Source organism: Lutra lutra, chromosome 2 (genome assembly GCF_902655055.1).
Source record: "Lutra lutra chromosome 2, mLutLut1.2, whole genome shotgun sequence".
Classification (NCBI taxonomy): domain Eukaryota; kingdom Metazoa; phylum Chordata; class Mammalia; order Carnivora; family Mustelidae; genus Lutra; species Lutra lutra.
This window is the reverse complement of record NC_062279.1, coordinates 176,466,887-176,488,360: the sequence shown is the minus strand read 5'-3', so window position 1 is coordinate 176,488,360 and position 21,474 is coordinate 176,466,887. Positions and strand designations below refer to the sequence as shown.

Below are 21,474 nucleotides of genomic sequence, written 5' to 3'. Positions count from 1 at the left end.
AAGCCCCATGACAATTAGTTACCTCAAACCCTCCCCACTGCAGTGCTCCCAGTCCCTGGGAACTAAGCCAAGAGGGTCAGAGTAAAAAGATAAGGGGGGGAAAAAAAGGTAAAACACAGCAGTGTAAAGTCATCAAAATTAATGAGATTTAACATTTTTTTCCTTTATGATCTTTTAGTAAAATCAGTACTATTGGGAATACAGCAGAGAGAACGTGACTTTTAAAGTCCTACAGACTTGGACTTGAAACCAGGCTCAACAACTACCTGTTCGCTGTGTGACCTTGAGCAATTAAGTTAACTTCTTTGAAGCTTAGTTTCTTCAGTTGCAAAATGGGACTAACAAGACATACTTTGAAGAGTTTTATGAGGACTGAACTGGACAGGGTATGTCAGGTACCAACAAATATGCCAGTTCTTGGCACACCCAGGTACTCCGGTTAGTTTCTAGGGTTGCTAGGTTATTTTCTGAAAAACACTGTTACTCTATAAAACTGGCTTGAAACAAGTAGCAGTTGATACATTTACTCCTAGAACCTTCCTAGAATTAAAATTTATCAGCCTTTACTCAAGGAGCGGAGCAAATATTTGTACTTAAGGAACAAGACCCAGGCCAAATTTTATTTCACATGTATGCTATCAAATAGCTTTTTGGTAATTCGTCCCCACCCCACTTGGACTGGAATTTGACTGGCAACTAAGGAGGTGACGAATGGACTTGTTGGCCCCTAATACTTGGATTTTTTTTTTTTTAGGATTTTATTAATTTTTTAAGATTTTTATTTATTTGAGAGAGAGAGATAGAGAGCATGAGTGTGTGTGGTGGAGGGGTGAGGGGGAGAGGGAGTGGGAGAGGGAGAAGCAGGTTTCCCACTGAGCAGGGAGCCCAATGTGGAGCTCCATCCCAGGACCCCAGGATCATGACCTGATGGCAGATGCTTAACCGACTGAGCCACCCAGGCAGGCGCCCCTGAAGATTTTATTTCTAAGTAACCTCTACACCCAGCGTGGGGCTCAAACTCACGACCCCAAGATCAAGAGTCACATGCTCTACCGACTGAGCCAGCCAGGTGACCCCTAGGATTTTTTTTTTTTTTTAGTAAAATGCTTTTTCTTCTTTTTTTTAAAATTTACTTTCTAATTTTAGATAAATCCAATTAGTCAACATATAGTACTAATTAGTCCAATTAGTCCAATTAGTCAACATATAGTACATCACTAGTTTCCAATCTGGAGTTCAGTAATTCATCAGTTGCGTATAACGCCCAGCGCTCATCCCATCACGTGCTTTTTTTTTCACTGTGTTCATCAGTGCAACCTCCAGCAAGGGGAATTAGACACAGGACACTTTGTTGCACAGGCACAAAATGAACTTAGACTCACTAGCTCCTGAGAAGCATCTAATTCCATGCACTTACTGTGCTAAAAATTTATCTAATACAACAGTAATTAAAGGAGCAGCATCTAATAGAAAACAATAACAACAACAACAACAACAACAAAGCAGTGACCCCAGTCCTACCTGAAGCAAACGTTCCTGCTCCTGTTGCCATTTTTCCTGTCGCCGGCGCTCCTCTTCTGGGTCCCATGCCCAGAACTTAAACTGCTTAGAAAATAAAACTGTGATCAGAGCTAAGCCATGTCCTCAAGGCCAGGCTGGGACAAGGGACACAATCAGCTTACAGACCGGCACTAGACGGACAAGCGGAAGCAGAAGCCCTTAACATACTGAATGACCCTCTTTGTCAACGAAAACGACTTTTTCATCCTCATCTCTCCTTGGTTGACTTCCAAGAGGCCCGTATGATGCTGTGACCCTTTTTGGAGCTAATGAAAACATGGACGTAATTAGCCCCTGGCAGGGGAAGGCTTTGGTTTCCCTTTCTTTCAGAAGCGATTTCTTAAACCTATTCACGCTTCTGAGCCTGAGACCCTCGTTCTGCATAGGGATCCTGGTCCCAGTACATGGGGACGCTACTTTAAGCAGAGCGGACTTTTGTGAGAAGCGGTGTTTGCTGCACCATAGGACTAAGCATTCATACCGCTACTGCATTTCTCCATCAGGTTAGTTCAAGGGCCAATGCTCACCAGCATCACCTGTGATCCAGGAACGAGGGAATCTCTGCCCTCATTCAAACCCAAAGGTTTTTTTTTTTTTTTTTTTGTAAAAAGGTCTTTGTGAGTTTGGCACCAAGTGAGTTAACAGGAATAATGAGAGAAGGAGGCATGAACCAAAGTGCGCCCCCACAATACAGAATACAGGAAGCAGAGCCGGGGAGAGAAATCACAGCTGGTCTCTGGGAAACCTCCTAAAGGGGTGGGGGCTGCGGTGTTTGAACTTGGCCTCTCCCCACCAAGGCAAACCACATTCCCCAGTAACTGTGCTGCTTCTCTTCCCTCTGTTCTGATGGGCGTGGTTTGGGGAGGCACTTAGAACTGCCTGCCTGGGAATCCTGAGAGAAGCAGCAAGATGAGGGGGGAGGTTTTAGGGAGAAGGGGAGGGTCTTAGGGAGAAGAGGGGGGAGTCTGGGGCAGGATGGGGAGCAGGCAGAACCTATCTACCTGGGCTGCCTGAGAAGCTAGACAGGGCCAGTCCTGGCCAAGGCTTAGATGGGTCTAGTTACTGCCCAAGATACCTGGGCCAGCTCACCTTAGGCCCTGCCCTGCCCCCAACAGATCGATGCTACCATCTGGATGCCCGAAGGCTGGGCTGGCCCAGGGAAGTGTCTCCAGGTTGAGAACGCAGGCCAGACCATGGGCGGTACTCGATTTAGAACAATATAAAGAGTGATAACTCTAATGTATTTACACATATGAAAAGGTATTTACACACACCCCATTGATGCTCTTGCCATGGTGCCTGCAGTTAGGGTGATATCCACAAAAAGTCAAGGCAAGGTGGGCCAACAGGGTAGGGAAATGTATTTCCTATACGCCACTCTTGGGATTCATACTGCACATGAGCAGACTAAAGGTTCTGACATGTTATGTGGGAGAAAAGCTATTTAATTGTATATAATTCAAAACTTCCCAAGTTTCCTTGGATGACCATAAAATGTCATCCAAATAGGATTCCAGATAAGAAATCTGGACTTAATGGTGTTAGAGGTTGGCTCCACTTGGCATTTTCCTAAAACTTGGAAGCACTTTCAATGTTCAGAACCTCTCTCAAGGGCATGGCCCTTCTTTGTCTTCTTGGGAAAAAGGATGTGATCACATGAATAAAGCCATAGGGAGTCCAGGAGGAAAACAAGAGTGACAACTAGGAATTATTTAATTTTCAGATTTCACTAGGCAGCACAGAAGAAAATAGGGAATATTTGTTTAAAAGAAAAACAGTGAGCATTTGCAGGGGAAGACCAAGAGGAAGATACTTTGTGATACACAAAAGAAAGAAAAGCGATTGTGTTCCTTCCTTTGGTGACTACTTGCTGAGGACCTACTAGGGGCCAGGGAGGGATACCAGCTGGCCGAGGGTCCCCGCGTTGTGGAGCTTACAACTGAGTGTGGTGGGAGACAGTAGGTGAGAGGGAGTGACAGCCTGGGTCTTCCAGAGAGTTCCAGAGCCAACACTACACCATGTACAAACATTGTCCTCAATTAAAAAAAATGATTTTGAATGCCTCGATAAGTTGCATGTTTTAATACTAATTCCGACTGTCACCTTCATTAGATTTTACTTTCCCGACTCACTTACCGTTTTGTTTCTAAGCATGATCACAGCTCTGCCTAATGATAACCTGTGTCTTTCTTCAAATTTCACCCGACAGCATTACACATGCCTTTTAATTATTCTTTTATAATCACTTTGAGCCTGTTTTTGATTGGACCCGCTTTCAGCAAATCAAATTCTTCATAAATTAAAATCACACTCAATGCATCATCTTATTCCTTAAGATGAGCTACTTACAGGTGTAGTTACAGGTGACTTTTCACTGCCTGGAGAATCCACTGCACAGAGAGAAAAAAAGAAAGAAAAAAGATCGCAACGTGAGCAGCTTCTAACAGTATTTTTCTTTGGTCCTCTGAGTGGAATGTGGTTCCTATGTCAGCCTGAGATCATATTTTTTTTTTTTTTGTAAGCCAAGAGCATTAGAAAATCATAATAAAGCAGACCCTTGAAGCAATCTGTACCCATCACCGAAAGGAGTTATGATGAGTGTTGTATGATTGAGCACATCAATTAGCACCAGAGACTAGACTATAGGAAGCAAAAACTGGTGGTGGTGTTTAATGCCCCCTGCATTCCCTTCCCACTTGCTAGCCCGGTTCCCTCACTGTCTGACATGGAGAATTATCACACAGAGAGAGGCCAGACATCATCCAGGAAGTAAAGAGAGGGACACAGTTAACAAGAGAACCATTACCAATTCCTGGTAAATGCTTCTAACCTTTCTTTAAAAAGAGAAGAGGACAAAAAATGATTTTGAATGCCTATTTTTTTTTTAAAAAAAAGAGATGAATATTATTTCCTTAGATTTTTAGCATCAAAGAAAAATTCTACAAATTTCCTTCAAAATTTTCTATGAATTTCCTTCCAATTTTAGTAGAAGCGGAGTGGTTATCAGAGAACGAGCTCTTTGCTAACTGTGTGTCAGAGGTAAGCATTGTTTTTCTGCAATCAGAAATGAGGAAAAATACCAGACATTATTGGCTGCCCCCAACATGGATTTTTGCACAGAGGAAATACAGCTCCCCAGGACGCATTTTACCTGACTGGGAGAAAAACTGGGAACGTCGCCAAGAGTTCTGAACTCTCAGCGGGATGCTGGCAGGGCCAGGGGACTCTAGATCAGATGGCAGAACAGAACAAACAGAAAACCGTGAGAACAGGGGTGAGGACCGAGTGGAACCAGACTCCCAAGGACTAAAGGAGGTCTGGCGGTAGTTGACAGAAGAATTTAGAAGGAGTGAATCTGAAAGTACAATACATCTCAATAAAACATGTTCAAAACCCAAAGACAGGGGCAAGAGCCAGCAGACACAGAACAGTTCAAGCTGTGGCTTGTCTCCCTTGGTGTTAGGCGCTATTGTATAGGTTCATACTTAATGGTGGAACTGTTAACATGTTAAATCTCTAATGACAGGATAACATATTCCGCAAGGGCGAAATGCACAGTTTACATTGCTTTTGGAGAATAACAGGAAAGTATAAAAGACAGCGGAGATGAGTTCCATGATTATTGGATGCATCAACTGAGTTACAGTTGATCTGTAACTCAGCGGCACTGGACAGACACAAGTTCACGGTAAGCATTTGCATCCCTAAACTGGGTTCTGTGCACTTGGATGTCATTCTCAGGGTGGATAATGACAGCGGTTTTTAGAGTGAGCACATACTTTCCATAAACAACAATATATCTTTGAACTGTTGGGAGACAGTGAAGAAAAGGAAAACTGTCACCTTCAAATGTATTTTATGAATGTTTTCAGAATATTTAGAGACTACGTGTGTATGTGTGTTGTGTGTGTTTAAGGAAAATCTGTGAAATATACAGGCTCCCCACCAGATCTTCGGTAGCTGGTATAATCAGTCTATAAACAGACATGTTTATAAACATGGAGGAGATGCCATTGTCTAGAGGAGAGAATATTAGGTATGGCTCCAGGATTCCTGATCCCAACCTACAGCTTCTTTGGACTTGATGTGTGACCACAGACTAGTCACTTACAGGTCCATGGACCTCTTCCAGTTCAAGTACAGTTGGCATACAAGGTTACATTCGTTTCAGGTGCACAACATAGCGACTCAACAACTCTGTGCAGTACGTTGTAGCACGGACACACACCACGAGTGTGGCTGCCATCTGTCACCACACAGCGTGAGCGCAACACCAGTGACTCTTTCCTGCGCTGTGCCTTTCATGCCCATTCCCATGACTCATTCATTCCATACCCGGAACCCTGGACCTCCCATTCCCATGGAATTTGTCTATCTGGGAAAAGTCCTATACTTCCCTCCTCCTCTCCCAATTAAAGACAAATTATGTCTTTCAAGTTTACATTGCAAATGTAAATCCTCTGGCCCCCATCCAGACCTCCCCAGACACTGGAGGAGCGGAGCCCAGAGACCTGTGTGTCAACCAGCCCTGCGAGGAACTCTGGCCCACACTCCTATTTGCAAATGACCGCTTACAGCCATATCTCTTCAACATACACCCTTGTTCTAAGAAAAGCATTTGAGAATAGCCTCTTATGGCCTGGCGTCTGGCTCCGTAACTCTACTCCTACTGCTACTCCTCTGAGACTACCAGATTGTATTATTAGTGCTGATTCTGGATCAGGTGTGGAGCTAAACGCTCTTCTTGGTTGATCCCATTTAATTCTTCCAAGACCCCTAGGAGGTTGGTAGTTCTGTGATCTCCCTTTGACAGTTCACAGGGGATGATCAGAGATTAGAACAACTTGGTGGGGAGGATCACATGGCTAAGAACCACCCAGGCAAGAATTCAAACCTGGGCATTCTGTCTCCAGAAACTGAAGCTGTCCTTCCGGCTTCCCCGAACCAGACGAGAGCACAGAACAGGTGCACGCCAAATATAATTCTCTCCTGAAGACTAAACTTCGAGACACTCTAGGGCTACCACAAAGTGTCACTCCACTTTGCTAATGCACAATGGAAAGTCCCTTCGTTGACAGCACATTTTATAAAATCAAAATGTAACGGGGTGGCAAAATGTGTGAGACAACAAAACTAATTAAGATGGCTTAAAATACCTACTTCCTCTTTGTGTTACTTATCCACACAATTAAAAAGTGGGAGAAATGGGGCAGGATTAAACTCTATCTAAATATGGTCAATTGCTGACCCAGTTATGAGATTTCATTTTTGTCAATTCCCTTCAGGACAGTAGGGCTGACAAATTTAAAATAAATGCTTTGAAGACAGTATTGAACTTGTTCCCACAATTAGAAACAAATGATCATCAGTGTATGTACTAATTAATTCCCTCCCAAGGACTTCCTATTACTCAAGTAGAGCACACCTTCTCTCCCAGCATTCAACTAAAGCTAATGGAAGTCAACCCGGATTCTGCCAATGGCAGCCCCAAAATGGCTGCCCATCCTTGAGAAAAGGAAAGTAAAATAAATCCCCAGCCACAATGACCCTGTACCATCTTCTCTTTGCCTGAACTGATAAATCTATAAAATGTGCTGGAAAGAGTACATTAAAAAAAGACAAACAAAAACCTCACAGTTCTTGTCTCAACTCTAGCCATTTTCATATCTGTAGAGAGAACTCAGACCAGGAAGCCCTAGTGGTCTATCTGTTTTGAAGAATAATCATGGAATTCTCGGGACACTCCCCGACCCCCTGTCTTTCTGGTGTTTGTGGGCACCTGAGTGTCTCATAAGGATAAAGGTATTCGAGTAGGACTTTTAAAGAGTAAAGGGTTGCATTCACAACCTATACATGGCCTAAGGGGTTCCTGGGGAATTGTGGAACATATTTAATCTATGACTGTGAATGATTTCTAAGTAATCATCATACATACCCAGGAATTATTAAGAGGTAATAAAATCTGATTTTCTTCTAAAAAGTCAAATCGTCAGATTCAATGACTATTTTATAAAGATGGGATAATTAACAATTAATGAAGTTGATAAAATATTAGGATGATATACTTTTTATTGAAGTTATTTTTTTAGTTTGTAAATTTTTTTTTGACAGTTTGGAGTCAATAAAATTATTTTAAGGTATCAAACACTTACAGAGGTCCTTTAGTGCCTATGGTGTTCTGCTGACAAAATGCTTTTGGCCACTGGGTTCCTGGCTGGGCCAAACATAGAGTGCAACCCCCGATTTCCATTCTGAAGTGACTTAATTCAGCCACCATGGCCTCTTGCAAGCACCACGGCTAATGGGATGTTAACATAAAGGAAATAATCTTCCTTTAAAATAAAGGATACTTCAGTTGGTTTGTCTCCTTCTCTAATTTTGTCTTATTTTTCCCTCCTTTTCCCTACAATCCGCTGTTTTGTGTCTTAAATTCCACATACGAATTTTGTCTTAAATTCCACATTCTACCTCTGAAACTAGTAATATACTATATGTTAGTTCTTGAATTTAAATTAAACAAATAAAATAAAATAAAATAAAGACTATTTTACTATAGATGAGCCCAGCAGAACATGTAGCGCTTAAATAAAACATTTCTTTCTTTTTACCTTGAGAATAGAGATTTGGCAAGTGTAATTGGTTGGTTTCAGACATTTTGTCCAGAAATGGATACGTCAGGGTTGCTTCTGGTTCTGGTGATTTTGGCTTTGCCACCTGGATCACGGGCAAACAGGCAGAAACGTTAAAAATATTGTCCATTAAAAAATGCACAGGTGAAATAAAATTTAAGGACCCATGGCTATTACAGAAGTCAGTAAACCAAACATTTGACTTTTAAATGGAAATGTTCACCCTTTCCCCAAAACCCCTTTGTGCTTTCTACATTAATATAGAGGCAGATTTTTTTTCAGAGAAATCAAACTGGAGCATAAAAATATGATGATCACTGTTCTCCAAACCCAGAAGATACTATTCCATCATTGGGATTGTATGCCACTCTGTCTCATTTTCTGATTGATCAATCACATATTCTCTTCCTGATACTACATAATACAGTATTTTGTAGTGTTAGGCAGTGAGATGTTCCACAAAAAAGAAAGAAAAAAAATCTTACTATGTAAGTGCTGAATATTAAAATAATAACACTTTCTAATGGCCATTATTCTCAAGACACTACAGAGCCCTCCCACAAACTTATATGAAGCACATTAAAAACAAAGAAGTATCATTTAAATAACTGTTATCAACTAGTGTCATAGCAATGGTGCCATTACGAGATTTTTGAGGCACGTTAGACCACTTGTCCTTATGGTAAATAGTTCCAAAATTACAGGCTTTAAAAATTCTTATGTTTGCTTTGTAGAAATAGATTTCTTTTTTTATTGCTGTTTAGTTTTATTTTGTTTCCCCCAGTCTGGCCTTTGGTAAAAGTACCCTCCTTCTGATTCGTTGCTTCCAATCAACTGATTCCAGATTACTAAACTGATGTCTAAAATAAGTCAGTAGATTCTGAGCAAAGATCTGAAGGAGGGGCCTGTTGTATCAGTTTATGTCTTTTCAGCTGCTTACAGGGATTTCTCAGATTCACTCTGGCTGGTGGCTCTGCTCCCAATAGACTAATTTGATAGTCAACAAGGCAATTGAAGCTGTAGAGTGCTTGTTTCATCATAAGCTGATCTGTGATTGGGTTCTCAGGATGATTTAATGTCTATAATTTCTTCTTGGTAAAATTTTATTTTTCTTTATGAATAATACATTCAACCCTAACGGAATCCTGAAGAAAACAGAGTTAATCGCTTCATTGCGCATTACAGAGGTCAACCAGATGGCCAAATGAACTTCAATGTTAAACATGAAGCAAAAGCTAAGGCTTAGGGGGCGCCTGGGTGGCTCAGTGGGTTAAAGCCTCTGCATTCGGCTCTGGTCATGATCCCAGAATCTTGGGATCGAGCCCCACATCGGGCTCTCTGCTCAGCAGGGAGCCTGCTTCCTCCTTTCTCTCTCTCTGCCTGCCTCTCTGCCTACTTGTGATCTCTGTCTGTCAAATAAATAAATAAAATCTTAAAAAAAAAAAAGGTCAGCCTGTGAGCGTGGGCACTTTGTCTGATAAAGGGAACACTCACAAGTGAAGTCGGAAAACACAATCTGTTGCAATAGTGATCACCTTTTTCTCTCTTTTTCTAAGAGCTAACTCCACAGTAGGGAAAAGAGAGGGCAGGGATTCATTTGGTATAAGAAAAGTACTGGATTCCAAGACCATTAGTTCACTTGCCAACCAACTAGCAGAGATGCTTAACTGCAGTCCACAGAAGAGAATGTAGGGGGTATATATTTAATATCACTGGATACTAAGGAAAACATGGTAATCTGGGGTATTTTATGCTTTAAAGATCCTATCTTTAGAATGCTATTTACCAGATGCCAAAAGGTCCATACACACACAAAGTTAAGAATCCCTGAAAACAACTTTTTCCATAGTATGGTAGACATGACACTGGTGGCCCAAAGACAGACCACACAGATGAGATACCCAGATGAATACTCTTCAGTTATTGTGTTTACTTTGTTTCATTAAAAAAAAAAAAATACTCTCTAGCAATGATACAGTTTTCCTTTCAGTTTAGATTTAAGTGGGGGGGGGAGTCCATTTGGAAGAATGATACATAAATAATGTTTACAAGTGTAATGTGGATAACGCACAAATCTCCAAAGGTGGGAAATCCTGCCTGTCCCCAATGTCTTCCTACAGTTTAGTTCCTCCTTTCAGACATCTAGACCATTCTTTCATCCTGTATGTATAAAAGTGGGGAATATCTAGAGTCTGAAATTCCCCAAGGGCATTATAGCAATAGGCATTCTCGAGGCTCTCTACAAGGACAAGAGCACGGTCAGCTCCTTAAGGTCAGCTTGATGTTCACTGTTGAACATCAAGCATCTGGTATGGTGCCGGGCTCCTAGTAAGTGCACAGTCAATACTGACCAAGTAAATGATAGATGAACTGGAACTATATAGACAGGGTCAGTTTTTTACTCTAAAGTGACAGCCCAACTTAGGGTGAATTTTTAAAGTTGGAATAGTACCACATAGAGTAAGCCAGTGTGCCAGTCCATGGTTCTCCACCTTGGTGGCCTACCAGAATCACCTGGGGGGGGGGGGGGCTTTGAAAAATACAGATGCCTGGGACCCCCCCGCCCCCAGTGATTCTAATTTATTTGCTATGCAGCATGCTTGGTGTTTCTAAATTCTAAAAGGCAACCAAGGTTGAGAGCGACTGGCATAAAAGATGAAGACTTTTAGACTGTGCCTGAAAAAAAAAAAAAATTAATACGAATGAGATGAGACTCCAAGCAAGGAAGAAATTTAATAAAAACAAGACATTAAAACTCATTATATCAGAATAATAATTTTCTAGTTTCCTTGTTATGTAGGTCCGGAGGCATCAGAAGCACCATTGTTATAAAACAGGTAAATATTGGAAAGAGAATGTTTCGTAAGCTGCAAATAAGCAACTTCATGCACAGGAAACTAACACCTAACCGCAAAGCTTTAGAATTTATATTCCATTTTTCTTTAAATGTATATAATCCTGCATAATTAAAAAATTATTTAAAATAAAATTTAAAAGATATTGAATGGATACATACATATCAGTGTACATCAATGGTTACTCATAGAGGTAGGTTTCAGTGACTTTTTCTCTCTGTTGCTCTATTTCTATTTTTTTTAAATTTATATATTATTTTTTATATGTTTACATATATTATTTGATAGAGTTGTTACATTTGTATCCACATTACTATAAGTTACAAAAATGTACAGGCTACGGACTGTCGGTAGCCTCCCAAAATTCGTATGCTGAAACCCTAACCCTCGAGATGGTGGTAGGAGCACATGGTACCTTTCATAGGTGATTCATGCACTTATAAGAGACTCAAGAGACCTCCCTCACCCACCCGCCCACCCACCAAGTAAGGCCACCGCAAGACAGAGATCTGTGAACCAGGAAGTGGATTCTCACCAGACACCTTGACTTTGGACTTCCAGCCTCCAGAGCTGTGAGAAATAAACTTCTGGTCTATGACGGTCTGCTGGAGCACCCAATAGGACCTGATGCATACATCTCTCTATATGCATTTGCATTGTTTTATAAGGGACACATAGTATATTTGTATTCAGGGAAAAAAAATACAGATTGAAGACAGGCACAGGTTCGGAGAGAAACTAAATCTTCATTATGAACAAGCACCACTTACATCTGCTCACATCATAAACCAGCTACCTCGTGAAGCCACACTGACTTTGGATTTAACTGCTTTATTTTTTTTTAAGATTTTATTTATTTCTTTGACAGAGACAGATCACAGGTAGGCAGAGAGGCAGGCAGAGAGAGGAGGAAGCAGACTCCCTGCCGAGCAGAGAGCCCGATGCAGGGCTCGATCCCAGGACCCTGAGATCATGACCTGAGCCGAAGGCAGAGGCTTCAACCCACTGAGCCACCCAGGCCCCCTGGATTTAACTGCTTTAGACCACCATGTACTTTACCTTTTGTGACAGCACCAACTCCACCTTTCCACTCATCTCATCTTCCACTTTCTTCTGGTCTTTTTCTTCTGGTGCATCGTTCTTCAGCTGGGCACTGGAGGAAAACTCCACAAAGGGCACGGTTGGGCTGGATCGGGTCACGGTTGTCGTAAAATGCTGTGGCTCTGAAAATGGAGTTATGTTCAGAAACATTAAGAAGAAAAACAGAACCATGTAAGGGACCATTTTTCCTGCCATGCCATGAAGTTCACTGAGCACGTATCCTGCCCTCGGCCGTAAGAAGGTGGACTGCAGTGCGATGAGTGGTGGTAAAGAGCCCGAGATGCCAGAATTTTCTAGGCTCTTTCAAGACATGAAAAAAAGAAATCACACAACACAAAACACATCAAGGGGCCCCACTAGGGGAAATTTAAATTCTTAATAAGAGTCACAGAATCAACAAAATGTTGACACAAAATATTACAGTAGGTGGGTTGAGTAGGAGAACATTGAAAGACAGTTTCTGTCCAAAGGGCTGAGTGGCAGCCCGAGTCTTTCTTTCATATTTCAATGCTCCTTTTAAACAGTACATTTTCATAATTGGAATGTGATAAGGATTGTGGGGCACGTATAATGCAATGAAAATCAAGTGTTCTCTGATATATAAAAGGAAGAATTAGGTATAGTCTAGAGTGTATCAAAATGTGGAGGTGCACTCTAGTTTGAAAAAGCATGTGCTAAAATTTTTAGTAATGCCATTTAATTTGTTTAAAAATTTATTTTAAAATTTAATTTACTTTAAAATTTAATTTTAAATTTCATTTTAAAATTTATTTTAAAAATTTAAAAAATTATTTTAAAATAAAAATTTAAAATTAAAAAAATTATTTTAAATTATTTTAAAATAATTTGGTATTTGGAAGAAAGTAAGAGCGTTTTAGGCTTACCAAGAGAAGAAATCTGTTAAAAGCACTGAGAAATATTACTTTAGGGAACAGTGGGTCTCTATTCATACTCACTGTCCATATGGGGGGCATTACTTAATTCCTTTAAACTATTCACCAGCTTTTTCATTTTAGCGTCTATTTTATGATATATTTTTGATTTATATCTTTATTATCTGATGATGTTCTGTGTGTTAAAATAGGACCCTCAGTTTTCAGCATCATTTATTTGGGGGAAATATAACCTTTTTGATGACGGAGAAATACTTTCAAAAAAACAAAAAATACCACAGTAGCCAAAAGGATGGGCTCCTGTTTCCACAGGAAAATAAATGACATGGTCATGGATTTCCCCAGGAAGCCTCTAGGTGGCAGCACAATCACACCAGTTACAGAGCCTTGATTTACTATCTTTCTATGGCTCCGTGGGAGAAATTCTTGACTGTTCCCATTGTATCTTAACAGTTACCATGATCTACCTTAAAACCAGTTTGTCAGGAAACAAACCTGATGGGGCAAGTTCCGTATTTCCTTTCTGTGGTTTTTCGCCATCATTTACATCCTCTTGACTGTTCTGTTCAGTTTCCTCAGTGGTTGCCTGAAAAAACGAAGATTTTTTTTTCCCTTTTGAATAAATTACCTCTTTGAAAGTTCTAAAAGGTAAAAGATTTCTTTCTTTCTTTCTTTCTTTTTTTCTTTCTTTCTTTCTTTCTTTCTTCCTTTCTTTTTCTCTTTCTTTCTTTCTTTCTTTCTCAATAGTAATTTTTAGGCCAATGAAGTAAGGTGCCTATATGAATTCATACTTTTTCCATTTCCTAGGTAGCCTTCCGGTGAAAAGCTGGATTGACTGGAAGGAGCTAGTCTGTGAAGGAGAAGAGGGGTCACGTGAGGTCACATGAACCCACTGCCTCCCAACCTCCTCTGACCGCCTCAGATACACATCCCACTCTTCCTCTCCATCACCACTGAATTTTCAAAATCATAGTGACCACCTACTTGCGCCCAAATGCCTTTGGAGTTGGCTTAGGGTCATATAACCAGTTTAAAAAAAAAAATCAAGGTTACAATTAACCTTTCAGTAGCTTGTCTTCAGCACCGATGTCTTTGACTCCTGGCACTGTGGATTTCATTCTTGATGTTTGCTTTCTCTCTGGGCTCTCAAGAACTCTATTGCCTGATTTCTCATTCTCTCTCTCTCTCTACTAAACTTCAATTATTTCCATCACCTGTGCTGAATGACCCTCAAATGTATCAATTATTCTCATGCATTCATCATTACATTCTCTACCCATTTATGAATTGTACTTTCATCTCCAGCCCAAGCGTCCATCGAAGTTTCAGTCTACCATGACATTGGTGTCATGGTAAACATGCTAAAAGTTACCTTCAAATAAGCCCCTCCTCCAAATCTCGAAATTTCTATTTATGAAGTTAATTCTCCCCAGTGCATAAATTAAACTCTGAAGCGTTTCCTGACTCATATCTCATGAGTGCTCATCATTTGCCAAGTCCTGGTCCTAACATAATAGTTTTTATTTTATTTTATTTATTTGACAAAGAGAGACACAGTGAGAGGGAACACAAGCAGGCAGAGTGGGAGAGGGAGAAGCAGGTTTCCCACCAAGCAGGGAGCCTGATGTGGGGGCTCAATCCCAGGATGCTGGGATCATGACCTGAGCCCAGGCAGACACTTAATGACTGAGCCACCCAGTCGTCCCAGTAGTTTTTGTATCCATCTCTTCCTTTCTATTCCTATAAGCTAGGGCCTGAGTTGACCCTTGACTTCCATGTTCTTCCACTAGGGGTCTCTCTGATTTGGATCTTGCTATTTAATCCACTTGGCACATCACCATGATAGTCATCTCTTTCAATAATACCTCAGTTCATCACTTTTATGCCTGTGTCCCTCTCTTTCAGAAGTACTTCCATTTTTCTGTTTTACACTTCATTAAGTTTATAACATTAAAAAATTTGGAACAACCTGAATGTCCAACAATTGGAGAATGGTTGAATGAATTATAGTATATCTACAGAAGGAAATATTACGCAGTCATTAACTGCATCATGGTATTAAACAATAAGTGATATGTGAAAATACTTACTATCTAATGTTAAGTAAAAAAATGTAAACTGTATATCTAGGTTGATATTTACATATGTAAGACTTTGTATATGCTATGTTTATACACAAATATACCTGCTAATACATATATAAAAATGTCTATAAAATACAGGAAATATACTAACATGTTAATAGTGATTGTTTTTAATGTGCTTAAATTTTGGAGGACTACTTCTTTATAAATATTTTTTCTGTATTCCAAATGTTCCCCGATAATGCACTGCTTTCTGATTCAGAAAACAAAATCAATGTAATTTTACATCATCTTTAGTTGGGAGCCAATTGATTCCAGAGTAATTCCAAGATTCTCCCACTAATATTATAGTAGTCACTTGATAAAAGTAATGGAAAGGGTGATAAAATACTGGCTAGAATATACTTCAACAACCAAAGAGAACAAATTAATGACTACTATGCTTTTTTTAGTAATAGTATCTTAATTATAAAGGGCTAAAGTTGAATTATTGTTTTAAGATAAATATTTAAATTCACTTCAGCAAAGGCATTATTAAATACGTTATAAAATATCCCCACAGGTTCTCAAAAAGCTATGAATTTATTGGTGTCTTAAAAGTTCATGTATTTTACTCATAAATCAAAATCTGTGTTTCAATTAACCAAAATGAAAACTCTTTCTAGTTAATGCATTGGTGGAAACTGTTATCGAATTCTGTAAAAACAAAGAAATTTTATGCTTGTGGAGCATAAGGAATAACACAGGACATTAGGAGAAGGAAAGGAAAAGTGAATTGGGGGAAATCGGAGGGGGAGATGAAGCATGAGAGACTGTGGACTCTGAGAAACAAACTGAGGGTTTTGGAGGGGAAGGGGGTTGAGGGATGGGTGAGCCTGGTGGTGGGTATTAAGGAGGGCACATATTGCATGGAGCACTGAGTGTGGTGCATAAGCAATGAATCTTGAAACACTGAAAAAAATAAAATTAAGATGTTAAAAAAATGAAAAAATGCAAGAATGGTTCAACATATGCAAATAAAAAATGTGATACCCCAGGGGCGCCTGGGTGGTTCAGTGGACTAAAGCCTCTGCCTTCGGCTCGGGTCATGATCCCAGGGTCCTGGGATCGAGCCCCGAATCGGGTTCTCTGCTCAGCGGGGAGCCTGCCTCCCCCTCTCTCTCTGCCTGTGATCATCTACTTGTGATCTCCGTCAAATAAATAAATAAAATCTTTTTAAAAATGTGATATACCATATTAATAAAATGAAGGATAAAAATCATGAGCTCATCTCAATAGATGCAGAAAAAGCATCTGACAAAATTTAACCTCTTTTCATGATAAAAGCTCTTAACAAATTAGGGATAGAAGAATGCACCTAAACATAATAAAGGCCATATCTGACATGCTCATAACTAACATTGTACTGACTGGCGGAAAGTTCAAAGCCTTTCCTCTAGAATCAGGAACAAGATAGGGTGCCTACTCTCTCCACCTTTATTCAACATAGTACTGGAAGTCCTAGCCAGAGCAATTGGGCAAGAAAAAGAAATAAAAGGCATCCAAATAGGAAAGGGTGAAGCAAAATTACTTGTTTGCAGAGGACATGCTCCTATATACAGAAAGTGCTAAAGATTCCACCATAAAACTGTTAAAACTAATAAATGAATTCAGCAAAGTTTCAGGATACAAAATCAATATAAACTATACAAAATAGAAGAAAAATGATCCCATTTACAATAGCATCGTAGAAATAAATTTAACCAAGGTGAGATATCTGTATACTAAAAACGAAAACATTGATGAAGGAATTGAAGAAGACGCAAGGAAATAGAAAGATAGCTTGTGTTCATGGATTGGAAGAATTAATATTGTGAAAATGTCCATACTACCCAAAGCAATCCACAGATTCAATGTAATTAACCCCTATCAAAATTCCAATGGCATTATTCAAAACAGTATGGTACTGTCATAAAAACAGGCACACAGATCAATGGAATAGAATAGAGAGCCCAGAAATCAACCCACACTTTCACGGTCAACTAATTTTTGACAAGGGCACCAAGGACACAAAATGGGTAAAGGATTTCTTTCATAAATAGTGTTGGGAAAACTGGGTCTCCACATATGGAAGAATGAAATTTAATTCTTACCTTACACCATATACAAAAATTAATGTCTAAGTGGGATAAAGACTTAAAACTGCAAAACTCCTAGAAGAAGGCAGAGGAAACGCTCTTTGGCCTTGGTCTTGGCAATGATTTTTTGTATATGACACTAAAAGCACAGGCAACAAAAGCAAAAGCAAACAAGCTAAAAAGTTTTTTCACAGCAGAGGAAATGGTTAAAAGAATGAAAGAGTAATCTATAGAGTGAGAAAAGTATTTACAAATCATACATCCAATGAGGAATTAATATCCAAAATATGTAAGACACTCATACTCCCACAGCCAAAAAAAAAAAAGAAAAAGGCAAATAAGCCAATTAAAAATAATTAAACAGGTATTTGAAAAGATGCTCAACATCACTAATTATCAGGGAAATCAAAACCACAATGAGGTATCACCTCACAGCTGTTAGGGATGGCTATTACTAAAAAGTCAAAGGTCACAAGTGTTGTCAAGGATGTGGAGAAAAGTGAATTCTTGTATATTGATGGTGGGATGTAAGTTGGTATAGCCATTGTGGAAAACGGTGTGGAGGATCCTTAAAGAATTAAAAATTTAAAAAAATTATAAATAGAACTATCATATGATCTAGCAATTTCACTTCTGGGTATATATCTGGAGAAAATGAAATCAGTATCACAAAGAGCTATCTGTACTCTCATGTTCATTAAAACATTATTCACAATAGCCAAGATATGGAAACAACCTAAAAGTTGATGGATGAATGGACAAAGAAAATGTGATATATCAATACTACATTATATGCATAATGAAATACATAAGTAGATGCGATGATATATAAATGTTAATATTATATACAAATATATCATTGGTGTATGTATAATTTTATCTATATACAAATAAATACCTATCTCTTATCTATTTAAACACAGACACAGAGACACAGACACAATGGAATATTACTGAGTCATAAGAAAGAAGGAAATACTGCCATTTGCAACATGGATGAATCTGGAGAACATTAGACTAAGTGAAATAAGTTGGACACGGAAAGACAAATATTGCATGATCTCAGTTATATGTGGAATCTAAAAAATTAAAATTAAAAAAGCCGAACTTGTAGTAATAGAGAGTAGAGTGGCAGTTACCACAGGGTGGGGGATGGGGGGAAAGATGAAAGGAAAAAAAAGGAGAATGGCTGTTGTTAGGGTCTGGGGGGAGGAGATTGTGGGGAGTTATTGTTTAATGGGTAGAGTTTTGGTTTTGCAAGATGAAAAGAGTTCTGGAGATGGATGGGGGTGATGGTTACACATTACGAATGTCCTTAATACCACTCAAGTGTACACATGAAAATGCTTAAGATAGTAAATTTTATGCTATGTGTATTTTACCACAATAACAAAACTGGGTGGGGGGGAATCGCTTTAAAAAAAAAAATTGTTTGCAAATTTTCCAAGCTTAAAAAAAAGCACAAAGAAACTTTGGGCAACAAGCCTTCCAAGCTTCTAAAATATTTACAATAGCATCTAGTGGCAAAAATTGTGTTTTTTCTTTTGGAGGATGGGGTGATTTCAAAATCCTCATAATTAGATGGGCATTTTCTATACCATGTATCAACTCTGGAAGAACATAATATTAAATTAAAAGATACTTTTAAAACACTAGGCAGGAAACAAGCAACATATTTATATTACTTGACAGATTTTGTAACTTTAAATATATTAACAAGCCTGAGTTGAATCCCTTTAAAGAGACTTCTATGCGTGGAAATAGTTAAAAAGACCAAAGTGTCTTTTATTATATATGTTATATGTACCTGTTGTGTGTGTGTTTGCATTGTCACATGAATGACTGACAAAACAGCAGCATTGGAAGACCAACCAGCCTAGCATTACAAAAGAATAAGTCAGATTTTATAATTTAACAAATTCCCCATCACACACAGAGAAATATTAATATGTGGTAGTATTTTTGTTTTATGATGTCCATATATAAAATCCTATCAGAAATACTGATCTTTTAGGTTGTTCCCCAAACTGATTAGATTATAGAAAACTATCTGAGGTTGGAAAACAAATTCACGGATTTAAATATTGACGAACAATGTTTTTGAGAACCGTAGGGTTTCCAATTACTAGAAACAAAATTAAAAAACTACAGACACAGGCCAAAGCCTCCCCACTTCATAATTGAACAAAGAAATGGGTATTGTTTATTAGATCTCAGATGCCATCAATTCTAAGTTGTATTATTTTAGATACTAGATCTCAGATGCCATCAATTCTAAGTCGTATTATTTTAGGTACTACGAAGAAAGAAAACACTATCTGTTAAATATGATACACTGTTGACTGTAAGATACATACTGATTTAGATACATTCAAATGGGGAAAATGTGCCACTTGGAATGAAGGGAATAATTCATGAAGTCCTTTAGACGTAATTTATAATGCAAAGGAGACAAAATCCTCCCGCACTACTCGCTAAGGTTTATTTTACGAGCTCATCACATTCCAGTAAGATTTTACTTATGCATTACTAATGACTAATGGAGCATTTCCATTTCCAAGAATTCTCCGATTTCTGAGTGCATTTCTATATGGCTTACCACTCAAACACTGAGCTCCCCGATGACCCTATTTATCTTCCCTTAAAATGATGTTTTGAAGGGTAGTGACCATAGCCACCTTGGTGCTTAGTGCAATTACCATGAGTCAGCGCTGTTGGGACACCTGACACAGATAATCTCACTTGATGCTCGCAGCGAGCTTCTAAGGTATGTAATCCAGATGATTTTCTCTGTACAGGTGAGGAGACTGAAGCCCAGGAGGCTACGTGGTTTATGCAGGGTCCCTGCTGGTAGGCAGGGAAGGTGGGAGCCAGACCCAGCACTCCGTCATCCGGGTTCGGACTCACGCCCACCTCTACATCGTCCCCTAGTATGTAAAAGTTTTGATTGCTAAGATGCAGTATAAGAATCTGGGAATCCCCAGGTTTTTGCTGAAATGATTCAAACTGTCTTTTCCATTCCCTTTCTTTGTCATCCATTCTACTCGTCATCCATTTGTTTTGCAAAAGAGAACTCTCAGGGACTCTCAGGACAGGAGGCAATCTAGCTACGTCTCCACTTCCAAGGGCAGCTTGAGACCAGACTGCCCCCAGCCACCACCCCCATCTTGGTGCTTTCCACCCAGCCCAGGGTCTGGGGGTCCAAGGCGTATGCAGCACTGGTATAGGGCAGATATGTAATCTATGCTAGGTGGGCAAATGGTCTATGCATTATTTATGGAACTCATACTCTCAAGCTTACTTTGAATACATACTAGTCATCCAAATCAGGCTATTAGCTAGCAAAATATTCAGGGTAAATTAAGAGAAAAAGCAAGCTATGACCCAATTTGAATAACATGAGCCCATTTAAAAAACATTTTATATGCCCTGAGAAAAAAGAGGAGAAGGATACACATTAAAAAAAAAAAAAAAATCTTAGTATTAATTTCTGAGTGGCTGGAGCAGTATGTAGTTTATATTTCCTTTTTTAAAAAAGATTTTATTTATTGTTTGACAGAGAGAAACAGCCAGAGAGGGAACATAAACAGGGAGAGTTGGAGAGGGAGAAGCAGGCTCCCCGCTAAGCAGGGAGCCCGATTCGGGGCTTGATCCCAGGACCCTGGGATCATGACCTGAACCGAAGGCACTTAACAGCTGAGCCACCCAGGTGCCCCTGTAGTTTATATTTTCTTTAATCTTCTAGCATATGTATAGACTATAGCTGACTCTTGAACAAAGGCATAGTTAGGGGCACTGACCCCTCTGCACAGTCAAAAATTCAAGTGTAACTTTTGACTCCTCAAAACTTAACTACTAATAGTCTACTGATGACCAGAAACTTTACCAATAACATGAACAGTTGATTAACACATATTGTGTGTGTCACATGTATTCCACACACATTCTTAAAGTAAGAGAACTAGAGAAAATGTTACTAAGAAAATCATAAGGGAAATACATACAGTACTGTATATATTGAAAAAAATCCACATATAAGTGGACGCATGTGGTTCAAACCGTGTTGTTCAAGAGTCAGCTGTGTATGTAATCAAGGGAAATCCCCAAAGACAGTTTAATTAGCTCGTGTCTGGCTCTCGCATCTTGAAGGTTTGTTATTTTTGTACTCACATCACTACTTCAAAGGAAATGAGCTCAAAATTGGCAGTTTTAACCTGATGGACTCCAAAATTTGC

The 21,474-nt window shown here is 39.3% G+C and overlaps 1 protein-coding gene across 1 annotated transcript in view; it reads right to left on the bottom strand.

The window, feature by feature from the left end:
* Positions 1–21,474, bottom strand: part of LIMCH1 (LIM and calponin homology domains 1) — a 326,061-nt gene that overhangs the window by 21,129 nt on the left and 283,458 nt on the right. Inside the window, 5 exon segments of the mRNA XM_047719180.1 lie at positions 1,522–1,602; positions 3,910–3,950; positions 8,169–8,274; positions 12,104–12,267; positions 13,534–13,624. Of these exon segments, the coding sequence (XP_047575136.1) occupies positions 1,522–1,602; positions 3,910–3,950; positions 8,169–8,274; positions 12,104–12,267; positions 13,534–13,624 (483 nt within the window).